General features: G+C 26.1%; 4 protein-coding genes across 4 annotated transcripts; 2 read left to right on the top strand and 2 right to left on the bottom strand.

Moving 5' to 3' along the window:
* Positions 1 to 2,849: 2,849 nt before the first annotated feature.
* Positions 2,850 to 4,226, top strand: LOC113788518 (N-acetyltaurine hydrolase). The gene is made up of 3 exons (XM_027337977.2): positions 2,850 to 2,967; positions 3,028 to 3,696; positions 3,757 to 4,226. The coding sequence occupies exons 1-3, from the start codon at positions 2,934 to 2,936 to the stop codon at positions 4,110 to 4,112; spliced, it is 1,059 nt and encodes a 352-aa protein (XP_027193778.2). The 5' UTR covers positions 2,850 to 2,933; the 3' UTR covers positions 4,113 to 4,226.
* Positions 4,227 to 4,355: 129 nt separating this feature from the next.
* LOC113788517 (cytochrome P450 315a1, mitochondrial-like) lies at positions 4,356 to 8,589 on the bottom strand. The gene is made up of 7 exons (XM_027337976.2): positions 7,415 to 8,589; positions 7,131 to 7,333; positions 6,542 to 6,936; positions 6,264 to 6,427; positions 5,983 to 6,061; positions 5,648 to 5,854; positions 4,356 to 5,545 (listed from the first exon to the last, which is right to left on the bottom strand). Exons 1-7 carry the CDS (start codon positions 8,077 to 8,079, stop codon positions 5,435 to 5,437), a joined length of 1,824 nt encoding a protein of 607 aa, XP_027193777.1. The 5' UTR covers positions 8,080 to 8,589; the 3' UTR covers positions 4,356 to 5,434.
* A 6,774-nt stretch (positions 8,590 to 15,363) lies between these two features.
* On the bottom strand, positions 15,364 to 17,717 carry LOC113788520 (ABC transporter G family member 20-like). The gene is made up of 3 exons (XM_027337979.2): positions 16,674 to 17,717; positions 15,872 to 16,589; positions 15,364 to 15,814 (listed from the first exon to the last, which is right to left on the bottom strand). Exons 1-3 carry the CDS (start codon positions 17,715 to 17,717, stop codon positions 15,516 to 15,518), a joined length of 2,061 nt encoding a protein of 686 aa, XP_027193780.1. The 3' UTR covers positions 15,364 to 15,515.
* A 438-nt stretch (positions 17,718 to 18,155) lies between these two features.
* Positions 18,156 to 19,459, top strand: LOC113788521 (calcium release-activated calcium channel protein 1-like). The gene is made up of 3 exons (XM_027337980.2): positions 18,156 to 18,413; positions 18,513 to 18,692; positions 18,767 to 19,459. The coding sequence occupies exons 1-3, from the start codon at positions 18,294 to 18,296 to the stop codon at positions 19,232 to 19,234; spliced, it is 768 nt and encodes a 255-aa protein (XP_027193781.1). The 5' UTR covers positions 18,156 to 18,293; the 3' UTR covers positions 19,235 to 19,459.
* The last annotated feature ends 707 nt before the right edge of the window (positions 19,460 to 20,166 follow it).

The following is a 20,166-nucleotide window of genomic DNA, read 5'->3' as shown; positions in this document are numbered from 1 at the left end:
TGTGTATTTTTTAGTCAACAAATCAAAATGAATTGGTCTAATTTATTCATTGTAATTCTTGGTATTGTTGTTTTCTTTTGTGTTAGTGTATTATATATGAGTATAGCTACATTACCAACATATAATGAACAATGTTTTCGATACATATTACGTTGGTTAATACAATCACAAACACAATCATCAATACGAACAAAACGATCAAAATTTTATAGCCGTTTTTTTAAACAAATTCAATTTCGATTATTGATTAAAGCAAATCTATTTTCACAAACAATGGCTAATAATCAACTTGGTTTAACATGTGGTCATCTATTTCATATAAATAAATTTAAATATACTGAATTAATTCTAATGAATATACCGTTAATTTTATTGTTATATAAACATGCATCTCATTATGAAAATTAATTATTTTTAAATCAAATCATTTCAGATTATAGCTTATTTTTAGGTGTAATAAAATTTTTTTCCAAAGAAAAATTCAATATTTTTATCATCAGATAACTTTTTTTTCCTAATTTGAATTTAAATGTTTTCTTTTGAAATTATAAATGATAAACCAAGAAAATTCATATCGATTAAGCATTAAATATCTTTCAAATATCGAAAATGATGATTCCAAAGAATCAAGCTGAAAAAAAGAAATTCCCTCCAAAAAAATAACGATGATTATTCTGACATTTCAACATTATTGATAGGAAATCAATACTGTTCTAATGGTGCTTTAGTTAAATGAAATTTCCTTTTATTTTTTAACAAAATTTATAATCGATTTTTTGGTTTGTATTTTTTTCCCGAAAATTACTCTTCAAATATTTTTTTTCATCAGTTTGATCATATACAATAAATTTTCTTAAAACTTCTTGAATCAATTGTTTTTCTTTTGTTTTCTTAAAATATTCTTTAAAAATAAACTAATAATAATTGAACGAAAAAATGAAAATAGTAGTGATATGAAAAGTTTTAAGGAATAAAATGATGATTACCATAGGAACGATAATTTATCATATTTAGTAAATACTACAACTATTAATGAATTGGCAAAAAAAAAAAAAAAATTTTGATCAATTATTACAATGATAAAAAAAAATTCCATTGAAAGATATTGAGATACTGGAAAATCATTTCATCGAATTGAGGAGAAAAAAGCCAAAATTTTTCTCATTCAATATAAACTTTGTATTCGGATTGAAAATACAAAACACTGTTTAAAAATAAATTGTTACTTTTTTTTATTGTAAAAATTTTCAAACAAATTTAATTTTCAATAATCAACTATATCAACATATTTCATCATAATGTTGTCCATTTTAAAGATTTTTATCAGAAATCTTAATTTCTCAATCTTACGACAAAATCAAAATGTAACAATTATGGATATGTTTGATGATGATTTTCCTATTATTAAAATATTTAGTTTTCGAATGAATTTTTCATTAGAAAATTATCATCATCAAAAAATATCAAAAACATTTCAAACATTTAAATTATCATTATTGATTACAATGAATTTATGGATATTGATTCTTTTATTAATATTGATTATATTCTGTCCAACAAACAATTGGCTAGTAGATTGTAATTATTTTGAACAAATAATACAAGTACAACGAATTGATATAGTATTTGCTGAAGTTATTGTAGCAAGTCTTATTGAAGAATGGTTATGGATATTTTTTCTAAAAGAAGCATTAACATATACATGTCAGTATTTGAATATATTGGCAATTGATCTTCCAATTGAAGAACAAAAAATTGATTTAAAAATGAAAAAATATCTAATCAAATATTTTTCAGTTGTTAAATTTGTAACTTATTTTATCTATTCATTTGTCATTTTATTTTTAATCAATGTTTGTATATTTTTTTTATTTAAAAATTTTATTTCATATCAAAATGGAAATATACTTTTCACTCAATTTCTTACTAATATTCCATTGATATTATTGTTTTCTATAAATTTTATGTATATGATTGGTCAATTTTTTACATCGGGTACAGTTTTTTTCTGTTTTTTTATATTGTTTCGTGAAAAATTAAAACGATTAAAAATTCTTGCATTATCATTAACATTCTTTTGGAATGAAGCAACAAATATAGTTAATAGACGATTTTGGAATGAATTTCATGATCCATATATAATACTATATTCAAGAATTTCTAAATTAAATGAATCAGCAAAAGTTATACTATTGGCTGTTGAATTGATATCTAAATCAGCAATAATGACATCATGTATATTTTATAGTCAACAAAAAACAATGACTATTGCCAGTACATTTCTTACGTTTATCGGTATAGTTATTTTTTTATGTGTTGAGGTTTTATATGCACGTATAGCTATAATACCTACATATAATGAACAATGTTTTCGTTCAATATTACGATGGATAATTCGATCACAATCATTAACACAATCAAAACCAACAAAACTTTATGGTCGTGTTTATCAACGTATTCAAAGCCGATTATTGATCAAAGCAAGTTTATTTGCACAAACAATGGTTAATAATCAACTTGGTTTTACATGTGGACATTTATTTCATATAAATAAATATAAATTTACTGAATTAATCCTAATGAATATACCGTTATTTTTGTTGTTATATAAACAAGCTTGTAATTATGAAAATTAATTCCAATTCAAATCATTAATTCTTTTTCATTTTATGCTAATTTTGTTTATCATGTTTTGTTTTCTTATCCTAAAAATAAATCATTATAATTATTATCATAATTTCTGACAGTGTGCTTTGTATTTTAAATGATTAAATAAAATTTTTTGAAAAATTTTTTTTTGATAATTTTGATTAATCAAAAAAAAATCGACACTAGATGTCGCCGATTTCGACAATTATATGATTATATCAACAGGTGTATTTTGAGAAAAATAAAAGTAAAAATTGTAAAAATTTCGTGAAATTTTTTCTTTCATGGACTGCTCAACAAGGCCGTATATTCAAACAGGTAAGCAAAATTATTTTATTGATTTGAATTGATTTTCTTTATTTGAATTCTTTTTATAAGTACTTGGTCCAATCGAACCGGATCAATTAGGATTTACTTTATGTCATGAACATCTTTATCATAAAGCTTATACATCTTATTTTGTTACAAAACCATTGGACAATAAATATGTTCATTTGAATTCAACACCGGTTATCAATGAAAATCTTTGGTATACTGCCTATCATCCACATACACATGAAGATAATCTAGATTTGACTAGTGTTGAAGTACAAAATGCTATTGAAAATGAATTGAAATTTTTCAAAACAAATGGTGGTAATTCAATGGTTGAAGTTACTACTTTTGGTACCGATCTAACACGATTAGCTGAATTTTCTAGAAAATCCAATGTTAATATTATAGGTAGTACTGGTTTCTATGTACATCAAGCATTTTCAGAATCAATTCGATCAAAATCGATTGAAAATCTTTATGATATAATGAAAAATGAATTTATTTTGGGTGTGAATGGTATTAAACCTGGTGTTATTGGTGAACTTGGATCATGTTGGCCAATTGATTCATTTGAAAAAAATGTTTTGATTGCAGCTGCTCAATTACAAAATGAATTAAAATTACCAGTAATCATTCATCCAGGTCGTCATTCTGAAGCACCATTCGAAATTATTCGAATATTTAGTGAAGCTGGTGGCATTGTTTCGAAAACAATCATGTCTCATCTTGAACGTTTGTATTGATTTTGTTCAATTCAAAATACGATCTAAATGAATTGATTGTTTATTTTAGGTACCTTAAATATTGAACAATTAATTGATTTCGCTCAAACCGGTGTGATTTGTGAATTTGATTTATTTGGTACAGAAATATCTTATTATGAAGCAGCAGATAATTTTGATATGCCTAATGATTCTGCTCGAATTTGTTTAGTAAAAAAATTAATCGATGAAAATTATGGTGATCATATAACAATATCACATGATATTCATACAAAACATCGTTTAATGAAATGGTCTGGACATGGTTATTCACATATTATATTGAATGTTATACCAAAAATGCTTCGTCGTGGTATAACTATCGAACAGATTGATCAGATTATGATTAAAACACCATGTCGATGGTTAACTATTGGCCAAATCTAATAGATTCTTTCAGAGAAAATTAAGATATTTTTTTTCTTATTCATTCAAAATTCAAATCGATTTTATTATTATTTTTTTAAAAAAATATTACTAAAATATTACATTTAAAATCTACCTAAATCGAAAAAAAAATAATTTATATGATTATCGATCCATTTATTGATATTCAAATGATAATATAGGTGAAAGTAGAAAAAAAAGATCATTTAAAATATCACACATCAAAAAAGAATTGAAAGAAAATATATAAAAAAAAATCTGTAATAATGTCCGAATGAATCATCTTTTAAAATTGTATTTGGATTACAAGTAATGTCTGCGTGTGTGTATGTGTGTTTTTTTATGAAAAGTAGCATTACTCCAAAATTTATCTATTTATTTAGTGTGTGTCTGTGTTGTGAAAGTTTGTGTTTCAAATATATCACAAAAAAATATTTCTATTGAAAGAATGGTTACACATTTTGATTTTTGTTTGTTGTAAAGTTGTTGTTGTTGTTTTTTTCCTATGACAAGATTTTGTTGTTGTTTTTGTTGTTTTTATTTTGTTAATTTTTTTCTTTTGTATGTGATTAAAAATAGATATATAATCAGAAAAAATTTATGTGTGTCACAATCATGTACGAGTTTGATTTCTTTGGAATTTTTCTATTTCTAATTTCTCAAATCTTGATAAAATATTGATAAAAAATAATAATAATCCTATTTGAACTATATTCGGAGAAAAAACAAACAAGCAAGCAAAAAATGAATAAAAAACATTATTGAATAATAAATACTACCTATGATTGTTAGTTAGTTAGTTTTTTTTGAGAAAAATATTCAACTAAAATTCAAAATTGAAATAAGAAGAGAAAGCCTAAAAAGAGAAAAAAAAATGATACTACCTATGTTGTATGAAAACTGATTGATTGATTGGTAAAAAAAAGAATTAGACGAAAAAAAAGGAATCTACAAACGCTTGAACACTGTTCAAGATAACATTAATAAAATGGATTTTCTTTGTTTGATGATGATGATGATGATGATGGTTGAAGAGAAAAAAAATTACAATAAAAATAACCTAAACTATATGATGAGCAAAAATTACAATAAAAATCATTATAATAATAATAATACGAAAGCAAAATGGGATATCAAAAAAAAAATTTATAATAAAAAAAATTATTGTTGTTGTTTTTGTTTTTCGTTTTAATCTTTTTTACTTGTATTAAGTGTGTTTATGTGTGTCCAAATTGTGTTTCTGAAAGTATTTATGTTTGTTTGTTTATGTTTTCGGTGGTTTCTAATTATTGAAAAAATCGATAATAGTTTTCTCATTACTATCATCGATGTTTAAGAATCAAATCAATCGACTTTTCCGGTGCTGTTATCATACGTAATTTTATATCAATTTCTTTATCACTTGTTGGATGAATATGGAATCGTTTTACAAGCTAAATTTTATAAAAATTGTTTTAAAAAAATAAAAAATAAACATTATAATTTTGAATGATTATTTTCCTTTATTCAATGAATTTATTACAAGACAAACAAACCTGTGCTAAAAAAAATTGCATCTGTATTTCGGCAACACGACGACCAATACAACTACGTACACCAATACCAAATGGTAAACATGCATGGCTATGTGTAATACGATTACGACCATTTTGTCTTAACCATCTTTCCGGTTGAAATTGTTCTGGTTGTTCAAAATATTCTTGTTTTCTTCCTGTTGTAAATAATGATATTACAACTAATTGCTAAGAAAAAAAAATAGTGTAGGAATGAAAAAGTAGAAAAAAAATCAAATTGATTAACACATTTATTGATTTAACCTAAAAAAAAACAAACTCATCATATTTCATTTAAACAATTTTTTTAAACTTACTCCTTTTGGTACATGATAACCACCAAGAATAAGATCATCGGATAGATAACGTGTAAGAAATGGAGCCACGGGGTAAAGTCTAAGAAAGAAAAAGATGAAGAAGAATAACAAGAAAAAAATGAGGATTTTTCAAAATTTATTGGTGAAAAAAAAATTCAACAACAAGAAAATTAAAACAGGTTTTGTTTGTTTTTTTAGAACACATCAGATGACCCTTATCTTGCTTTTTTTTAAAAAAAGGTATTTCCTCAACTCGATAAGAGATTTTAATATAAATTTACCTTAATGATTCTTTGATAATTCCTTTAACATAGGATAAATTTTGTAAATGTTTTGCATTGATCGATTCACCACCGGTAACCTGTTCAATTTCTTCAAATAAACGTTCTTGTACATGTGGATGTCTTGATAATAAATATAATGCCCATTGAGTTGCATGTGATGTCTATTTTAAATGCAAAAAAAACGAAAACGAAACAACAAAAACAACAAAAAGAATTATTTTTCGTTGGAATTAGGTTGTTTATTTTTGGAAAATCAAAAAATTTGACACACATACCGTATCAGCAGCAGCAATAAATAAATCAACAATTATACGACTTATTTCATCCAATTTCATATCACAACCATTCAATAATTGTTTAATAATACCTTGATTCGTAATATTCTGATTATTATTCGGATTATTATTATTTGATTCTTTTTTTATTTGTCTTGCATTTTCATCAACATATTGAAATGCTAAATCTAATGCATTATTAGCTGCTGATTCAAATCTTCTCCATACTGGTAAACGAAATGAATGTGCTAATTTTGGTGGTATTAATTGCATATTAGCCGATTCAACAAAAATTCTTTGTACACAATTAACAAATTCATGTATATCGGGTAATGCACTTGATGGTTGTGGTGTTATACAACCTAAACGACGTCCAAAAATCATTGTTCCTAATGCTAGAAAAAAAAATAATAAGAATTTGAAAGAAGAAAAGAAAAAACAAAAACAAAATTCATATAACAGCTGTCAGATTTACAGAAATAAAAACATTTTCCCACCACAAAACAAACCAAGAAGAAAAAAAGGGTTTTTTCTCCCTTTTTACACTGAACAAATCAAATCAAACAAAACAAAACAAAGCAACACTTACATTCAATTGACCAATTGTATAGCTCTTTTTCTAATCCATCAATCAATATATTATCAGTATGATTTGCCATCATTTTTGTTGACCATTTATCCATAATATCGATTACAACTTGATTTAAAACTCCAGTATAATTATTTATAATATCCGGTTTAAGAAATAATTTATTTAATGCACTACGACGAGCACTCCATTCTTCACCTTCCCTATATTTATAATGAGAAATAAAAATCATTTTCAAAATTCCAATGTTCAAGGGAAACAGGAAAAGCAAATCACAAACATACATAAAAAATAAACCACGTTTAATTCCTTTATTTTGATTATAAATAATCCATGGTTCAGGTACCATATGTTGTGGATATTTTCCTTCATGTTTATAAACTTGTTGTACAAGTTCAGCATCGGCAACAAATACTGCTTCAACATTACCCAATTTTTCACGATAAATTGAACCTAATTGTTTATGTCGTTTATCACAATATTGATGTACATATTCAGCACCACCAGCACGAATTAAATCGAATAATGTTCCAATTATTGGTAAACCGGCCGGTGTTGGTATCTGTTCAAATGATTTATAATTTTTTTCAAATTTTATTTGATTTTTTTCATGTTGTTGTTGTTGTCGATGATTAAGATTAGTTGTTGTTTTTTGATGATGTTGTTTAAATGGACACCGGATTTGATCAGATTGCGTCATCGTTGTTGTATCCATTGTTGTTGTTTGTTGTCTATTTATTATCATTGTCATTATATTACGTTTATTATTGATGATGTAATCATTATTATTATTATTAGATTTTTCATTGACCAGATTATACCGGGTTTGTTTTGGATTTTTTATCATTTTACAATTCAAACATAATGTTGATAATGATGATGATGATTGTTTATTAAGAAATTTTTTCATTAAAAAAATTGTTGATGATCGTTGTGAATGCATTGTCATTGTCAAATTGTTTTGTTTTGTTTTTATCACTTGTAAATCATATATAAAATTTATTGAAAATTAATAATAATAGTTATCGTCATTGGAAACGAAAAATGTTTTTGATTTTTTTTTGTTTTTGTTTTCTTCACTACAATTGAACAATGTTTATCATTAAGAAATGAATATAACCACAAGAATAACCAACAATGTTTGAATCCTAAATGGATGTTATCAAATGAAAACGGACTGGTTATATTTATATATCCCGTATTCACAACAACAACAAAACTACATAACCAAATATACACACAGAGAAACAGAACAAGAAGAAGAAGATGATGATGATGATGAAAAAAAACACACATTCACAGGATAGGAAAGAACATCGACAAAAACAAGAACGACGAAAAGTAAAATATATTTTTTTCTTTTTTTTAAAAAAAAACCATTGGGAAATCAACTTGTACCTCTCTCTCTCTCTCTCTCTTCTTGTGAGAATACCAAAACAGACACACACTGAAACACTTGAACAGAAGTAATGAACAAAAAATTTAAAAAAGAAAAATAAAATATATAAATAAAGTTGAAAAAGAGACGTGCAAACAACAACAACAACAATTTTTAAAAAACAAAAACAAAAATAAGAAAAACAATATTCATGTTTGAAAATGTTTCTGGATGTTTATCTTTAGTGGAAAAAAATGCCGTTAGTTTATGTACAAAAAAAATAATAATAATCGATAGACCAAAATTTGTCCATAATGATCCATCCCATAATGATTCTATTATCAACAAAGTGAATTTTACCCAATAGGTAGGACCTGTTTTTTTTCTTACTCACTCTTTCTCTATTGTGAAAGACACCAAAAATGACCAAAGAGCTAGGTCCATTTTACCATGACAAACAAAAAATAAAGGTGGATACAAGAAAAGGTGAAACTTGTATTGCATTACAAGTTTATAGTGAACAAAAGTTTTCAAAGTTTAATTTTATAATTGAAGATGATTATTAGAGGCATCTTGTTGTTGTTTTTCTTAGATATCCGATAATAACAACAAAAATCAGGTAAGCAAATTTAGGCTAGCAAGAGTTTTGGTGGATTTTTTTCTGGTTGTATTGTTCGATACAATGTAACGATATTTTCTCAAAAACAAAAACAAACAAAAAAAGATTGATTAAGAATTCAATTCAATGAAAAAAAAATTTGTAAAAATTTTCGGGCGCTGTCCGCCACATCAATGTGTATTCCATAAACAAGAATGTATCAAATGAGAAACAACAAAAAAAAATTCCAGTATCAGCCAGTTTTTTTGTTTGTTCATTGTTTGTAAAAGAGTTTTTCTGTTTTTTTCTTTGTTCTTTTTTGTTCTTTTGGTGGTGATGATGATCATCCATCCAACTTTGAACAGATTGATTTTTGTTTGTTTGTTAACTAGAATATTATATAATCATCATATGATCATCATCATCATCATAGTCATTATACAGTGAATCCAAATCATCCAGGTAATATTGAAAATCAGGTTGTTGTTGTTGTTGCTGTCTTGTACATACCATTCCTTTTGAAATAGGAAAAACGATGATGATAATGAGGGGTGTGGAGGGGAGAAAATGAAAATGAAAATGAAAAAAAAATATTATAAAAATGATGAAAATCGAAAGGGAATGTGAATTGATTTTTTTCAGGTAATGATGAAAATCAACAAATTGACAAATCAGCTAACAAAAAAAAAGTAATGTAATGTAATGAAAGAAATTCTTTAGTAAAACTTAAATATTACTTTTTTTTCTTTCTTCTTTTTCTTAATACATCCATCAAGGGGCAACAGTTCAAGGACAATTTGAAATTTTGAAGGGCACATCTGTTCATGTGTATGTGTGTGTGTGTGTGTGTTTGTATCTGTATAAGATAAGTGTAAAGGTCAGCAAAGCAATCAACAACAACAAAAATTAGAAAGTTGAAAAAAAATTTACATTTCTTACATAATCATCATCATCATTATCATCAAATTGATAAACGAAAAATAGTTTTGTTTCTTGAAACACAAGATTCTGTGTAAATTGAATGTAATGAATGTTTCTGAAATTCTGTAATAATTTTATTGAATTGAAATGACAAAAATTAGAAGAAAAAAAAAAGAAATAGCACGCTCAATTTGTGTAATAAGAATGATTAAAAAAGACCAATGTATATAAGTTGGACAGGAAAAACAAAAATGAAAATGAAAATCAGAATAAATGAATAACGACAAAAATCAGGTGTTAACCAGTTAACAGAAGAGAAATAATAAATTTCGCAATCAATTCAACGATAATGACAAAAAACACGAATCAACCAGTAAAGATGATGATTATTGAAACCGAATCCTAAATATGAATGAATAGAAAAATATAGTGTGCAGAGAAGAAAAAAAACCCAGAAAAAATCAATTCATAAAAAAAATTATCCGGGTTCAGAAAAAGAAAAAACAAGAAGAAAAAGAAGGAAAATTCTTCTAAATCAGATGGATTTTTCAATGTGAAACAACAACAACAACAACAAAAAAAACAGGAAGATTTTAAATTCTGAATTGATCCAAGCGAAATCTTAAATTTTGGTTAGCCAGACTTTTTTCCTTCTTTTCACTATTTTTCATCTGGTTACTGTTTTTTTCCCATTTATTTTGACCTTGGTCTTGACACATCAGTGACCTAATAATCTCAATTTTTTCTTTATGTTATTCTATATGAAAAAAATACGTGTCTAGGTGTGTTTTTGTGTTAAAATAATCATAGTACAAATGATCATTTGAAAATTCTATTCATTGTAAATGCAGAAAAAAAACAAATTATACAAAGCATACGGTGTACATACATATAATACAAACAGAAACCAAGGTCATTTTATTCATATTGGCTAGGTCGAAAGGAGGAACTACAGAATAAACAATTAAATAGAAGAAAGAAATAAAGAAAGAAAGAATTGAAAGTTTTCCTGTTTCATTTTTGTTGTTGTTGTTCGATTTAAAATCTATTGGACTATTTTTTTTCCTGTCCAAATACAAGGACAATGAATATTTTCAATAACAACAACAACAACAACAATATCGATATCGATTGATCGATTTTTGTTTTCTTCTTCAATATACGAAGGTCGAAAAAAAACAAAGTTTTCATCTTTATTTTTCTCAAGTTTTTCTGAATGCATTTTACAAAATATGAAAATTAGATCGATTTTTGTTTCGGTTAAAACAAAAAAAAATTCTACCTAAAAGAATAATCATCAAATTCGTCACATAGCGTTTTATTCGTATTTGCGAAAAGTCCAACAGCAAAACAACAACAACAAAAAGGTTAAAAGCCACAAATAACCTAAGCCATTGAACCCGAAGCAAAAAATTTATAAGATATGAATGAGATTCTCATCAATTTTATCTGATACCGTAAACTTTGGATCTAAATTTGAAAGGTAAACAGGAAAAAAAACAGAAAAAGGTGAGAAAAATAGCAATTTATCATTGAATGCAGTTAAAAAATCATCTAAATGGTCATGTCTAAATGGTCATTGGCCAACGAATAGATGAAAAAAAATGGAAAAGAAAAAGAAAAATGAAAACAGAAATCCGGTAAATGATTAAAGCAAAAAAAAAGCAAGAAAGAGATAAATTCAATGGAGGAAAGAAAGAAGAAAAAACTTGATTGTGGTCAAAAAACTTTTTATCATCATCATCTGTTCAAAGAAAGATTCCAAGAAAATGAATTGACCCAAACGGTCAATCAAGGATTATGATGATGATGATGATTTTAGAAAATCAAAACGGATGACGATGACCTGCAGATTAAAAAACAACTTACAAAATATAGAAGAAAAAAAACCATCATCATCATCATAACTGATCTTACCAAACCTGTTGAAAAACAAAAAACGAAAAAAAAAAACGAAAATTTACCGGATTTATTTTCGAATTTTCAGCTAGATAATTACCGTGATCATCTTGTATTATAGACAGCTGTTTGTTGATGAGAGTTGATTTTCTTCATTCAATTAATTTTTCAAAACGAAGCCAAAAATGAAAAAAGAAAATCAACATTGGTCAACAAACTTTTTCTTCTTCTTCATCTTTTTCGTTTGGAAATTATCTGATTTTTTTCCAAGATTAATTCATTTAAAATAACATATTGACGTGATATTTATCACAAATTCTGAGGAAAAATCATCAATTTCAACGGAATTTGATTCCAAATACCGTTATTCGAATGAAAAGTTTTTTTTTAATTTTTCCTTTATGTCTTTATTTCTAAGAAATTATTGTTGTTGTTGTTGTTTTTTTCACATTAAAATCTCTCTCTCTCTCCCCATTCTTTGTGTTCAACGTTTAAATGTTGAAACCTGTTACGTCTGGTTGGCCATAATAACCAACACCAACAAACAAAGACATAACAACAAGTTGCTTTTTGTTTGAAAGAATACAAAAAAAATCAAATCAAATTCCATTGTGACATTTGAACCTTGAACTTCAAAAAAAAGAAAAAATTTATTGAAAATAAAAATTACCATAATGCATTATTATTATTGGTTCGGCACCCAAAATTCAGAAAAAAAAATTTGAAAATTTCCCAAAAATGGATTTAACATTGTTCACCAATCATGGATTGGTTAAATTCAATTCAATTCAAGCACCCTTTTGATACGAATTCTCTATTACCATTGTTTTCTTTTCTTTGCTTTTTTTTCAATTGTAATCACAATATCAATCGATTTTTTTTAAACATTTTCACAATGGAATGAAATGAAAGAAAAAAAAAATCCAAAATTCTATTCAAAACTGGCAAAAAAAAAAATAATAATAAATTTTCCAAATGAATCGACAATTGAGATCAACAATAATAACAACAATGTTTTTGTTATTGTTATGGAACAAAAACAAGGTAAAGAAAAAAAAATCTAGGTCCAAAAAAATTGCAAACTGAATTTCTGGACCTACATTTTTTTTTGATTGTCCAGTTGGTTCATATCATATCATATCAATTATTATGTCACCCAAATACTATAATCATTTTAAAGTCACAGATTTTCCTTATAAAAAAAAGCTGTCATCATGTCAAGGTCATTATCATCATCTGTTTGGGTTTATCAATTTTACAAACACCCTTTCCAATATTTTATTAAAAAAACTTTTACAAAAAACTTAATTTATGAAAATTTAGTTGGTTGGTTGGTTGATTTTTTTTTTTTGATCGTTGGAAAGCCCTTTTTTCCTTTATTCAACAACAACAACAACGAAAACGAAACAAATTCTTGTTATTCATTCATTCATTCATTCATTCATTCATTCATTCATGCTGTTGGTTTGATAGATAAAAATCTTGAACAAATTCAAATAGGATATACCAACTAACTATAAACTAACCAGCCAACTTTATAAACATCCATCTTAGACAAAAAAAAATCAGAAACCAGAAAAAAAACCAATCAAAGCAGTTTTTTTTTGTGAAAAAAAAACTTGAACAACCAAAAATCTAGAATAAAGAAAAAAAATAAAAGTAAAAATTTCACCAGTTACAACCAGTGAATGGATGATTAAGAAAAAGAAAAAAATACACCATCCTTATGTTTGGCCAATCATGTTGATGATGATGCTACAGTGATGATGATCATGATCCTCTCATTTCTTCATAAATACAGACATCTAAATTTCTTATACCTTGGAAATTTGGAAGAAAATAAAAATCAATAAGTTAATCCGGTTCCGGAACCGAATACATAAAAGGATTTTGTTCAATTGAAAAATCAATGATTGTTGGAAAAAAATTCTGTCAAACAAACGAAAAATCCATCATTAGGAAAGATATCATCATTCTCATCGACAACATCCAAGGGCCAAGACCTTGACATTAAAATTTATTACCATATGACAGATGAATGAATATTATTATCTCAAGAAGAAGAAGTAAGAAGAAAAAAGGCGAAATAAACGAAGTGTACTTTTTCTAATGTAGTTTTTTCAACATCTTCTTCTTCTTCATATATTCCAAATCGCCATACATTTGACTGATTTGTGTGTATGTGTGTGTGTGTGATTCATTTTATTTCTTTGACAAAGAATTACATTACATAATACATTACATTACATACATATAAAGTTGTCCCTGGAATCAGATTTTTATTTTTTTCATTTTCATCAAAATATCAAAATATTCAACACAAGTTGAACATCAGGTGAAACATCTAAGGGTATAATTTGTCACTTAGTTGATTTTTTCATTCTTTTTCTTGATTTTCTTTCCCGGCTGGATCTCATTACATCTTAGTTGAAGAATTCTTTACACATAAAAATGTCAAACAGAAAAAACCAATAAAAGAAATGTAAAAGGAGAATCAAAAAAAAAAAAAACCAAACCATGTCAAACATTTTTTGGTTTTTTCCATTAAACCATTTTTTTTGTTTGTTTGATTGTTGTCAAGGGGACAACAACAACAACAAGTCTAGTTATGTCTGATGATCAAGTTGTACTTATTAACAAACGACAATGACAACGGCAACAACGACAACAAATTATTAGACAGAAAGACCTTCAGAAAACAACTAAATGTTTCAATGAAAATCTTTATTAAAAAAAAACAAGAATCTTTATTATGTAATCGACAATTTGGAGAATAAAATTTTCCATATTATCATTTTGTTTTGATTTTGAGCAAAAAAAAAAATTGATTCTTTTTCTTCTTCTTCTTCTTCTTCTTCTCGATCTTGATCATTTGATAATCGATTTTTTTTCTCATTTAGTTCTTATTGAACAAAAATTCCTTGTTCATGTCCTTGATAACAATAATAATAATAATAATGGATTAGTGAAAAAAACCGGCAATTAAAATTCGCACTTGAACAACAACAACAACAACAATAACTAAAAAAAAATACAAAATCAAAATTGAAAAAGAAAAAACATAAATTATGGAATTGTATGAAAACAAACATTCTTTTGGCAGTTTGTTTTTATTTCTGTTTTTTGACCAGAAAAACATGATGATAACGGTTTGATGATAAAATTCATTAATTTTTTTTTGTTTTGTTTCGCACTTATCTATATTTATAGATAAATAAATGCCAAGGTCAAGGTCAAGACAAATAGTGTATTTTATTTTGTAATTTTGTTTTTCTGGTTTTTTTTATATCATTTGAAAGGATGATCAAAATTTATTGGTACAAAATTACATAAACAAAAACATGTTTTTCGTTTCGTTTCTTGGTTTTTTTGTTGTTTTCATTTCCGCATAATTTATTTATTTATTTTTGAAAAAAACAAAAATTATTGAATTGAAATTAAAAATTGAAAAATTTTTTTAATGAAAATCCAAAAATGACGTTATAACAGAATTTGTTTGCAAAAAATAATAAAAGATAAGCCTATCTGAAATGGCTATCGCCATCTATTGATGAATTTTCTTAAAATTTTTTTTTAAAAGGATATTTTTTCAGGCGAATTTTTTGAATAAAAATCCTGAAATAATTAATAATAAAATAGTTGAAATAATATTCAATGCCAGACCATTATAAACATTTGGATGTGTTAATGGCCATGCACGTAACATAACATTTCTTAATGATTGTGATGGCATACTAATTGGACTAAAATCAACTAAATATTGAAAATTTTCTGGTACTAATTCACGTGGAAATATTGTACCACTTGTGAATACTTGTGAAAATGTTAAAAATATTGAAAACATTGTTGCTGTTGATCCTTCTTTTACCATCGATGATATTAATAATCCTGATAAAATTAAAGAAAAAATTTTAATTTGAAAATCCAATGAATGCATTTACAAACCTGTTGCAACCGATGATAAAGCCTGTGCCATAACCATTGTAAATACTAACCAAATTGGACCTTCATTAATCATTTCGAATACAAATAAACCAACAAATAACATTAATGAAACTTGAATAGCAGAAGCAACAAAACTTGAAAAGAAATGTGATAATAATACAAGATTATGGCTAACACCAGCAACTAATGAACGTTCAAACAGGCCTTCACTACGTTCCTGTACTAAAAGTTGTGCTGATATTGTTAATTGTGATAGATAAATGAATGCAATTAAATAGCCAGGTAATAGAAAATCAGATATTTTTGAATCTTTTGCATAGATTATTTCATGTAAATCTAATGGTGCTTCAAATCTGGTTAGATTTTGTTCTTCATGTACCATTGTTAGAAAATTATAAACAGTTTGTCTTAATGAATCGATTAAACCTTGTGCAAATAGAAAATTTGAATTATCCATATGAATACGTATTATACTTGATTGATATGTTTCATTTGTCATTGAATCAGGATCGATAATACGATTTATAATTGAATCAGTAAAATTTGCATCAAATATTAATATACCAACAATATGACCATATTCAAGTGCATTCATTGCTTGTTTTTCATTATCATAGTATATTGGTTTTAAATAATATATATCAACTTTTTCAATAAAATCAAATAAACGATTTGAATAATAAGGATCTGGTTCATGATTACAAACACCGATTTTAATCTATAATTGATAAGAAAAAAAAATGAATAAGGATGATTGGTTATAATAAGAAAATGAATTTCAATCAATCAAAAAATAACTTACAGCAACATCATCAACATCATACATAAGACCAAGAATTAATGTTTGAAATGCTGGTATTAAAAATATTAATGTTGTTATGTTTAATTGAAAAAATTTGGATAAATTTTTATGTATTAAAACAATAAGTATCCATATGCTAAGTATAATTGTTGACCATTTTGATGTTTGATAAATATTTGATAATTTTTTTTCATTATTTTTCAATGAATTTTTATCCATATTAATCGATTTTTGATGATTTTTTTCATTGATTATATTTGTAATAATAATTTCATTATTATTTTTTGTTTCATTATTATAATTATTATTATTATTAACGATTTTTGGTTTTGGATCATGTTCACAAAGATAAAGAAAAACATTTTCTAATGTTTGTTGTTCATAACGTTCAATTAATGATAATGGATCATCTTCTTCAAGTATACGACCTTCACGCATAATACCAACAATATGTGCACGGCTTGCTTCTTCAATATAATGTGTAACAACAATAATAACAATATTATCCTGTTGACAAAGTAAATGTAAATATTTCCATATATAATCACCTAATGTTGGATCACTACCAACAGTTGGTTCATCTAATATCATTAATTTTGGTCGTTGTAAAAATGTAACCGAAAGTGATACAATTTTTTGCTGGCCACCAGATAATTCCGAAATAAGTTTATTATCATCGGGTAATCCTAATATTTTTTGTAAATTTTGTTTACGTAAACGAAATTCTTTTCGTGTTAAACGATAAAGATTAGCAAAATATTGTAATGTTTGTTCAACGGTAAATGTACGACATAATGCTTGATCTTGTGGCATATAACCAATGATACGATTATTTTGACCAGGTAAACTATCAAGTACACGAATTTGACCGGAATTTGCTTTGATACGACCAAGAACTAATCGAAGTAAAGTTGTTTTACCGGCACCACTTGGACCCAACAAACTGTATATTTTACCATATGGTACTTGAAGATTAATATCTTCCAATATTGGACGTTGTTTTGTGTAGAAAAAATTTACATTCGATAATTGTACGGCTGCCATTTTTCTTAAGCACTAAACAATCGTCGTCGTCGTCGATGATGAATGATGGAGATCGAATTACCAGTCAACATTAATGCTGATGATATATTGTTTGTAGCTTAAGTTTCCTATTTGAAAAAAATATAAGTAACCAATTTCCTTTAATGCGGTGCCAATTTATTATTCATTTAGTGATCTCTACCGATCGATAAAATCTGCGATGAATCAGAATGAATTAATTAAGGAAATTTGATTGCAAAAACTGTTAATATCAAAGACATTTTGTTTTTTGTTTTTTTTCTCAATTGTTTTGTTCTGACATTGAATTTGATCAATTTGATCAATGTGTTGTTCGCGCCAAAATTGCAATATGGAAGAATGTAGAATTAAATTCATGATACGTTATCTATGACCGGTTCTATATTGATTCTGTTTTTATTGTTTTTTTTTTGTTTTGATGAAGAAAAAAATTTCATCAAAACAAAACAAAAATGACAAATAAGCAAATATTTTAATGAAAGATTTTTGTTTGAAAAAAATGACTGATTAATTTTTTTTTGTTCATCCTCTTAAATATTCTAATCATTAAACTCAATCATGTCAAACATTATTAGTGATCATAATCTTGCAATTTTATCATGGAAAAGACTTCATTTGGCGCGTGCAAAATTGAAGGCTAGCTCACGAACATCAGCTTTATTATCCGGATTTGCCATGGTTAGTTGATTTTGTTTATGCAAAAAAAATTTTTTTTTCGACTATGGCAATAAATAAATAAACAAATAAATTGTTTTTATCCTTGTTACATATATATAGGTTGCCATGGTTGAATTACAAATAACAAGCAAAGTGCCAATGGGTTTATTGATAGCATTTACAGTCTGTACAACATTATTAGTATCGGTTCATATGCTTGCATTGATGATATCAACTTGTATATTACCGAATTTAGAAGCTGTCGGATCAATAGCATCATATGAATATGGATTAACTGCTGTATGTAGGCTAAATTTATTTATTTTGAATTTTTGTTTTAAAATAATCCTTTTTTTTATAAAACAAAAACTCAGGTACAAGAATCACCACATGAAAGATTAAGATTTTGTATAGAAATGGCATGGTCATTCAGTACAGTATTTGGTATATTTTTATTTTTATTCGAATTGGCTTTATTATGTTGGGTTAAATTATGGGATATACAATATGGAAAAAAAGCAGCATTAGCTGCAACAATATTGCTAATACCGATTGGTATTATATTTATTGGATTTGCCATACATTTTTATCGAGCATTAGTTGCACATAAATATGAACGTACTGAACGTAATTATCAAGAACTTGAATTTTTTGTCAATCAATTAAGTAATCTTCGTAATGATAATAGTAGAATTATTAATGACACTGTGATCAATGTAAACAACAAACATCCAATTTCAAATGCTAAAATTTTAAATGAACAATCAATACAGATGACTGAACAAAATTTACTCGTAAAATCTCCAATTCAAACAACAACAACAATGATTGAAAATATTTAAATGATGATCAACGATAACAGAAAAAAAGTGATAATAATAATAAAAATCAATTGAATTCGGATACTCATCAATGTTCGAACATTTTTTGTTGTTGAAAGGTTCGAAAATAAACTAAACTATATACTTTTGCAATGTTATTATCCTTTATTATTTATTATCATCATCAATGAAACGATTCTTATTGTTATAATAATAATAATAATAATAAAAAAGTTTTAAACAAAATTTTTCAAAATGAAATTATTATTCATCAATTTGAAAAGATTAATGCATTTTATCGATGAATGAATGAATGAATGAATGAATAATGGACACACACACACATAAAAAAAATGATTGACTTATCGATTTGTAAGGAAATGTTTTTTTGTAACAGAAAAATGAAATGAAATTTCTATTTTTAGACAAAAATTTGACATGAAACTTATATCTGGACTTTTATTATAATAACCGCTATTACCGATAGTGATAACAATTTCGGTACGTCATTTATGGATTTTGTTTTCGAAGAGAAAATATATTCGAAACATTGGAAATCTGGTTTTGAATTCGACAAACAATAAAGTCACAACAAGAATCATGAAAATGATCATCAGGATCATCATGATTTTTTTCATTGTAAAATCAATTAGCATCGCAAAAAACTGATGATGATGATCATGATCATCATCAGATTTGAATAGAAAACATCATTTTCGATTCGGAAAAAAAATCATCATAAAATTTAGAAATGTGTTTTTTTGTTGTTGTTGTTCATTGACATTCATCATTCCTGAACTAAAGAACGAACGAAAAACAATTACTTGTTTGACAGGTATTTTCATCAAATGGATAGAAATCCATTTCTTCGAAGATCAATCAACTTATCACCATCGCACTGACAATATAACAACAAACAAATGTAAAGAAAGTCATAAATATCTGTTCAACAC

The sequence above is a fragment of the Dermatophagoides pteronyssinus genome, unplaced genomic scaffold (assembly GCF_027571235.1).
Source record: "Dermatophagoides pteronyssinus isolate colony J.1.1.1.1 unplaced genomic scaffold, Derpt_VIB-CSIC_2022.12 sq0010, whole genome shotgun sequence".
NCBI classification, from domain to species: domain Eukaryota; kingdom Metazoa; phylum Arthropoda; class Arachnida; order Sarcoptiformes; family Pyroglyphidae; genus Dermatophagoides; species Dermatophagoides pteronyssinus.
This window is presented reverse-complemented; position numbering and strand designations above follow the sequence as displayed.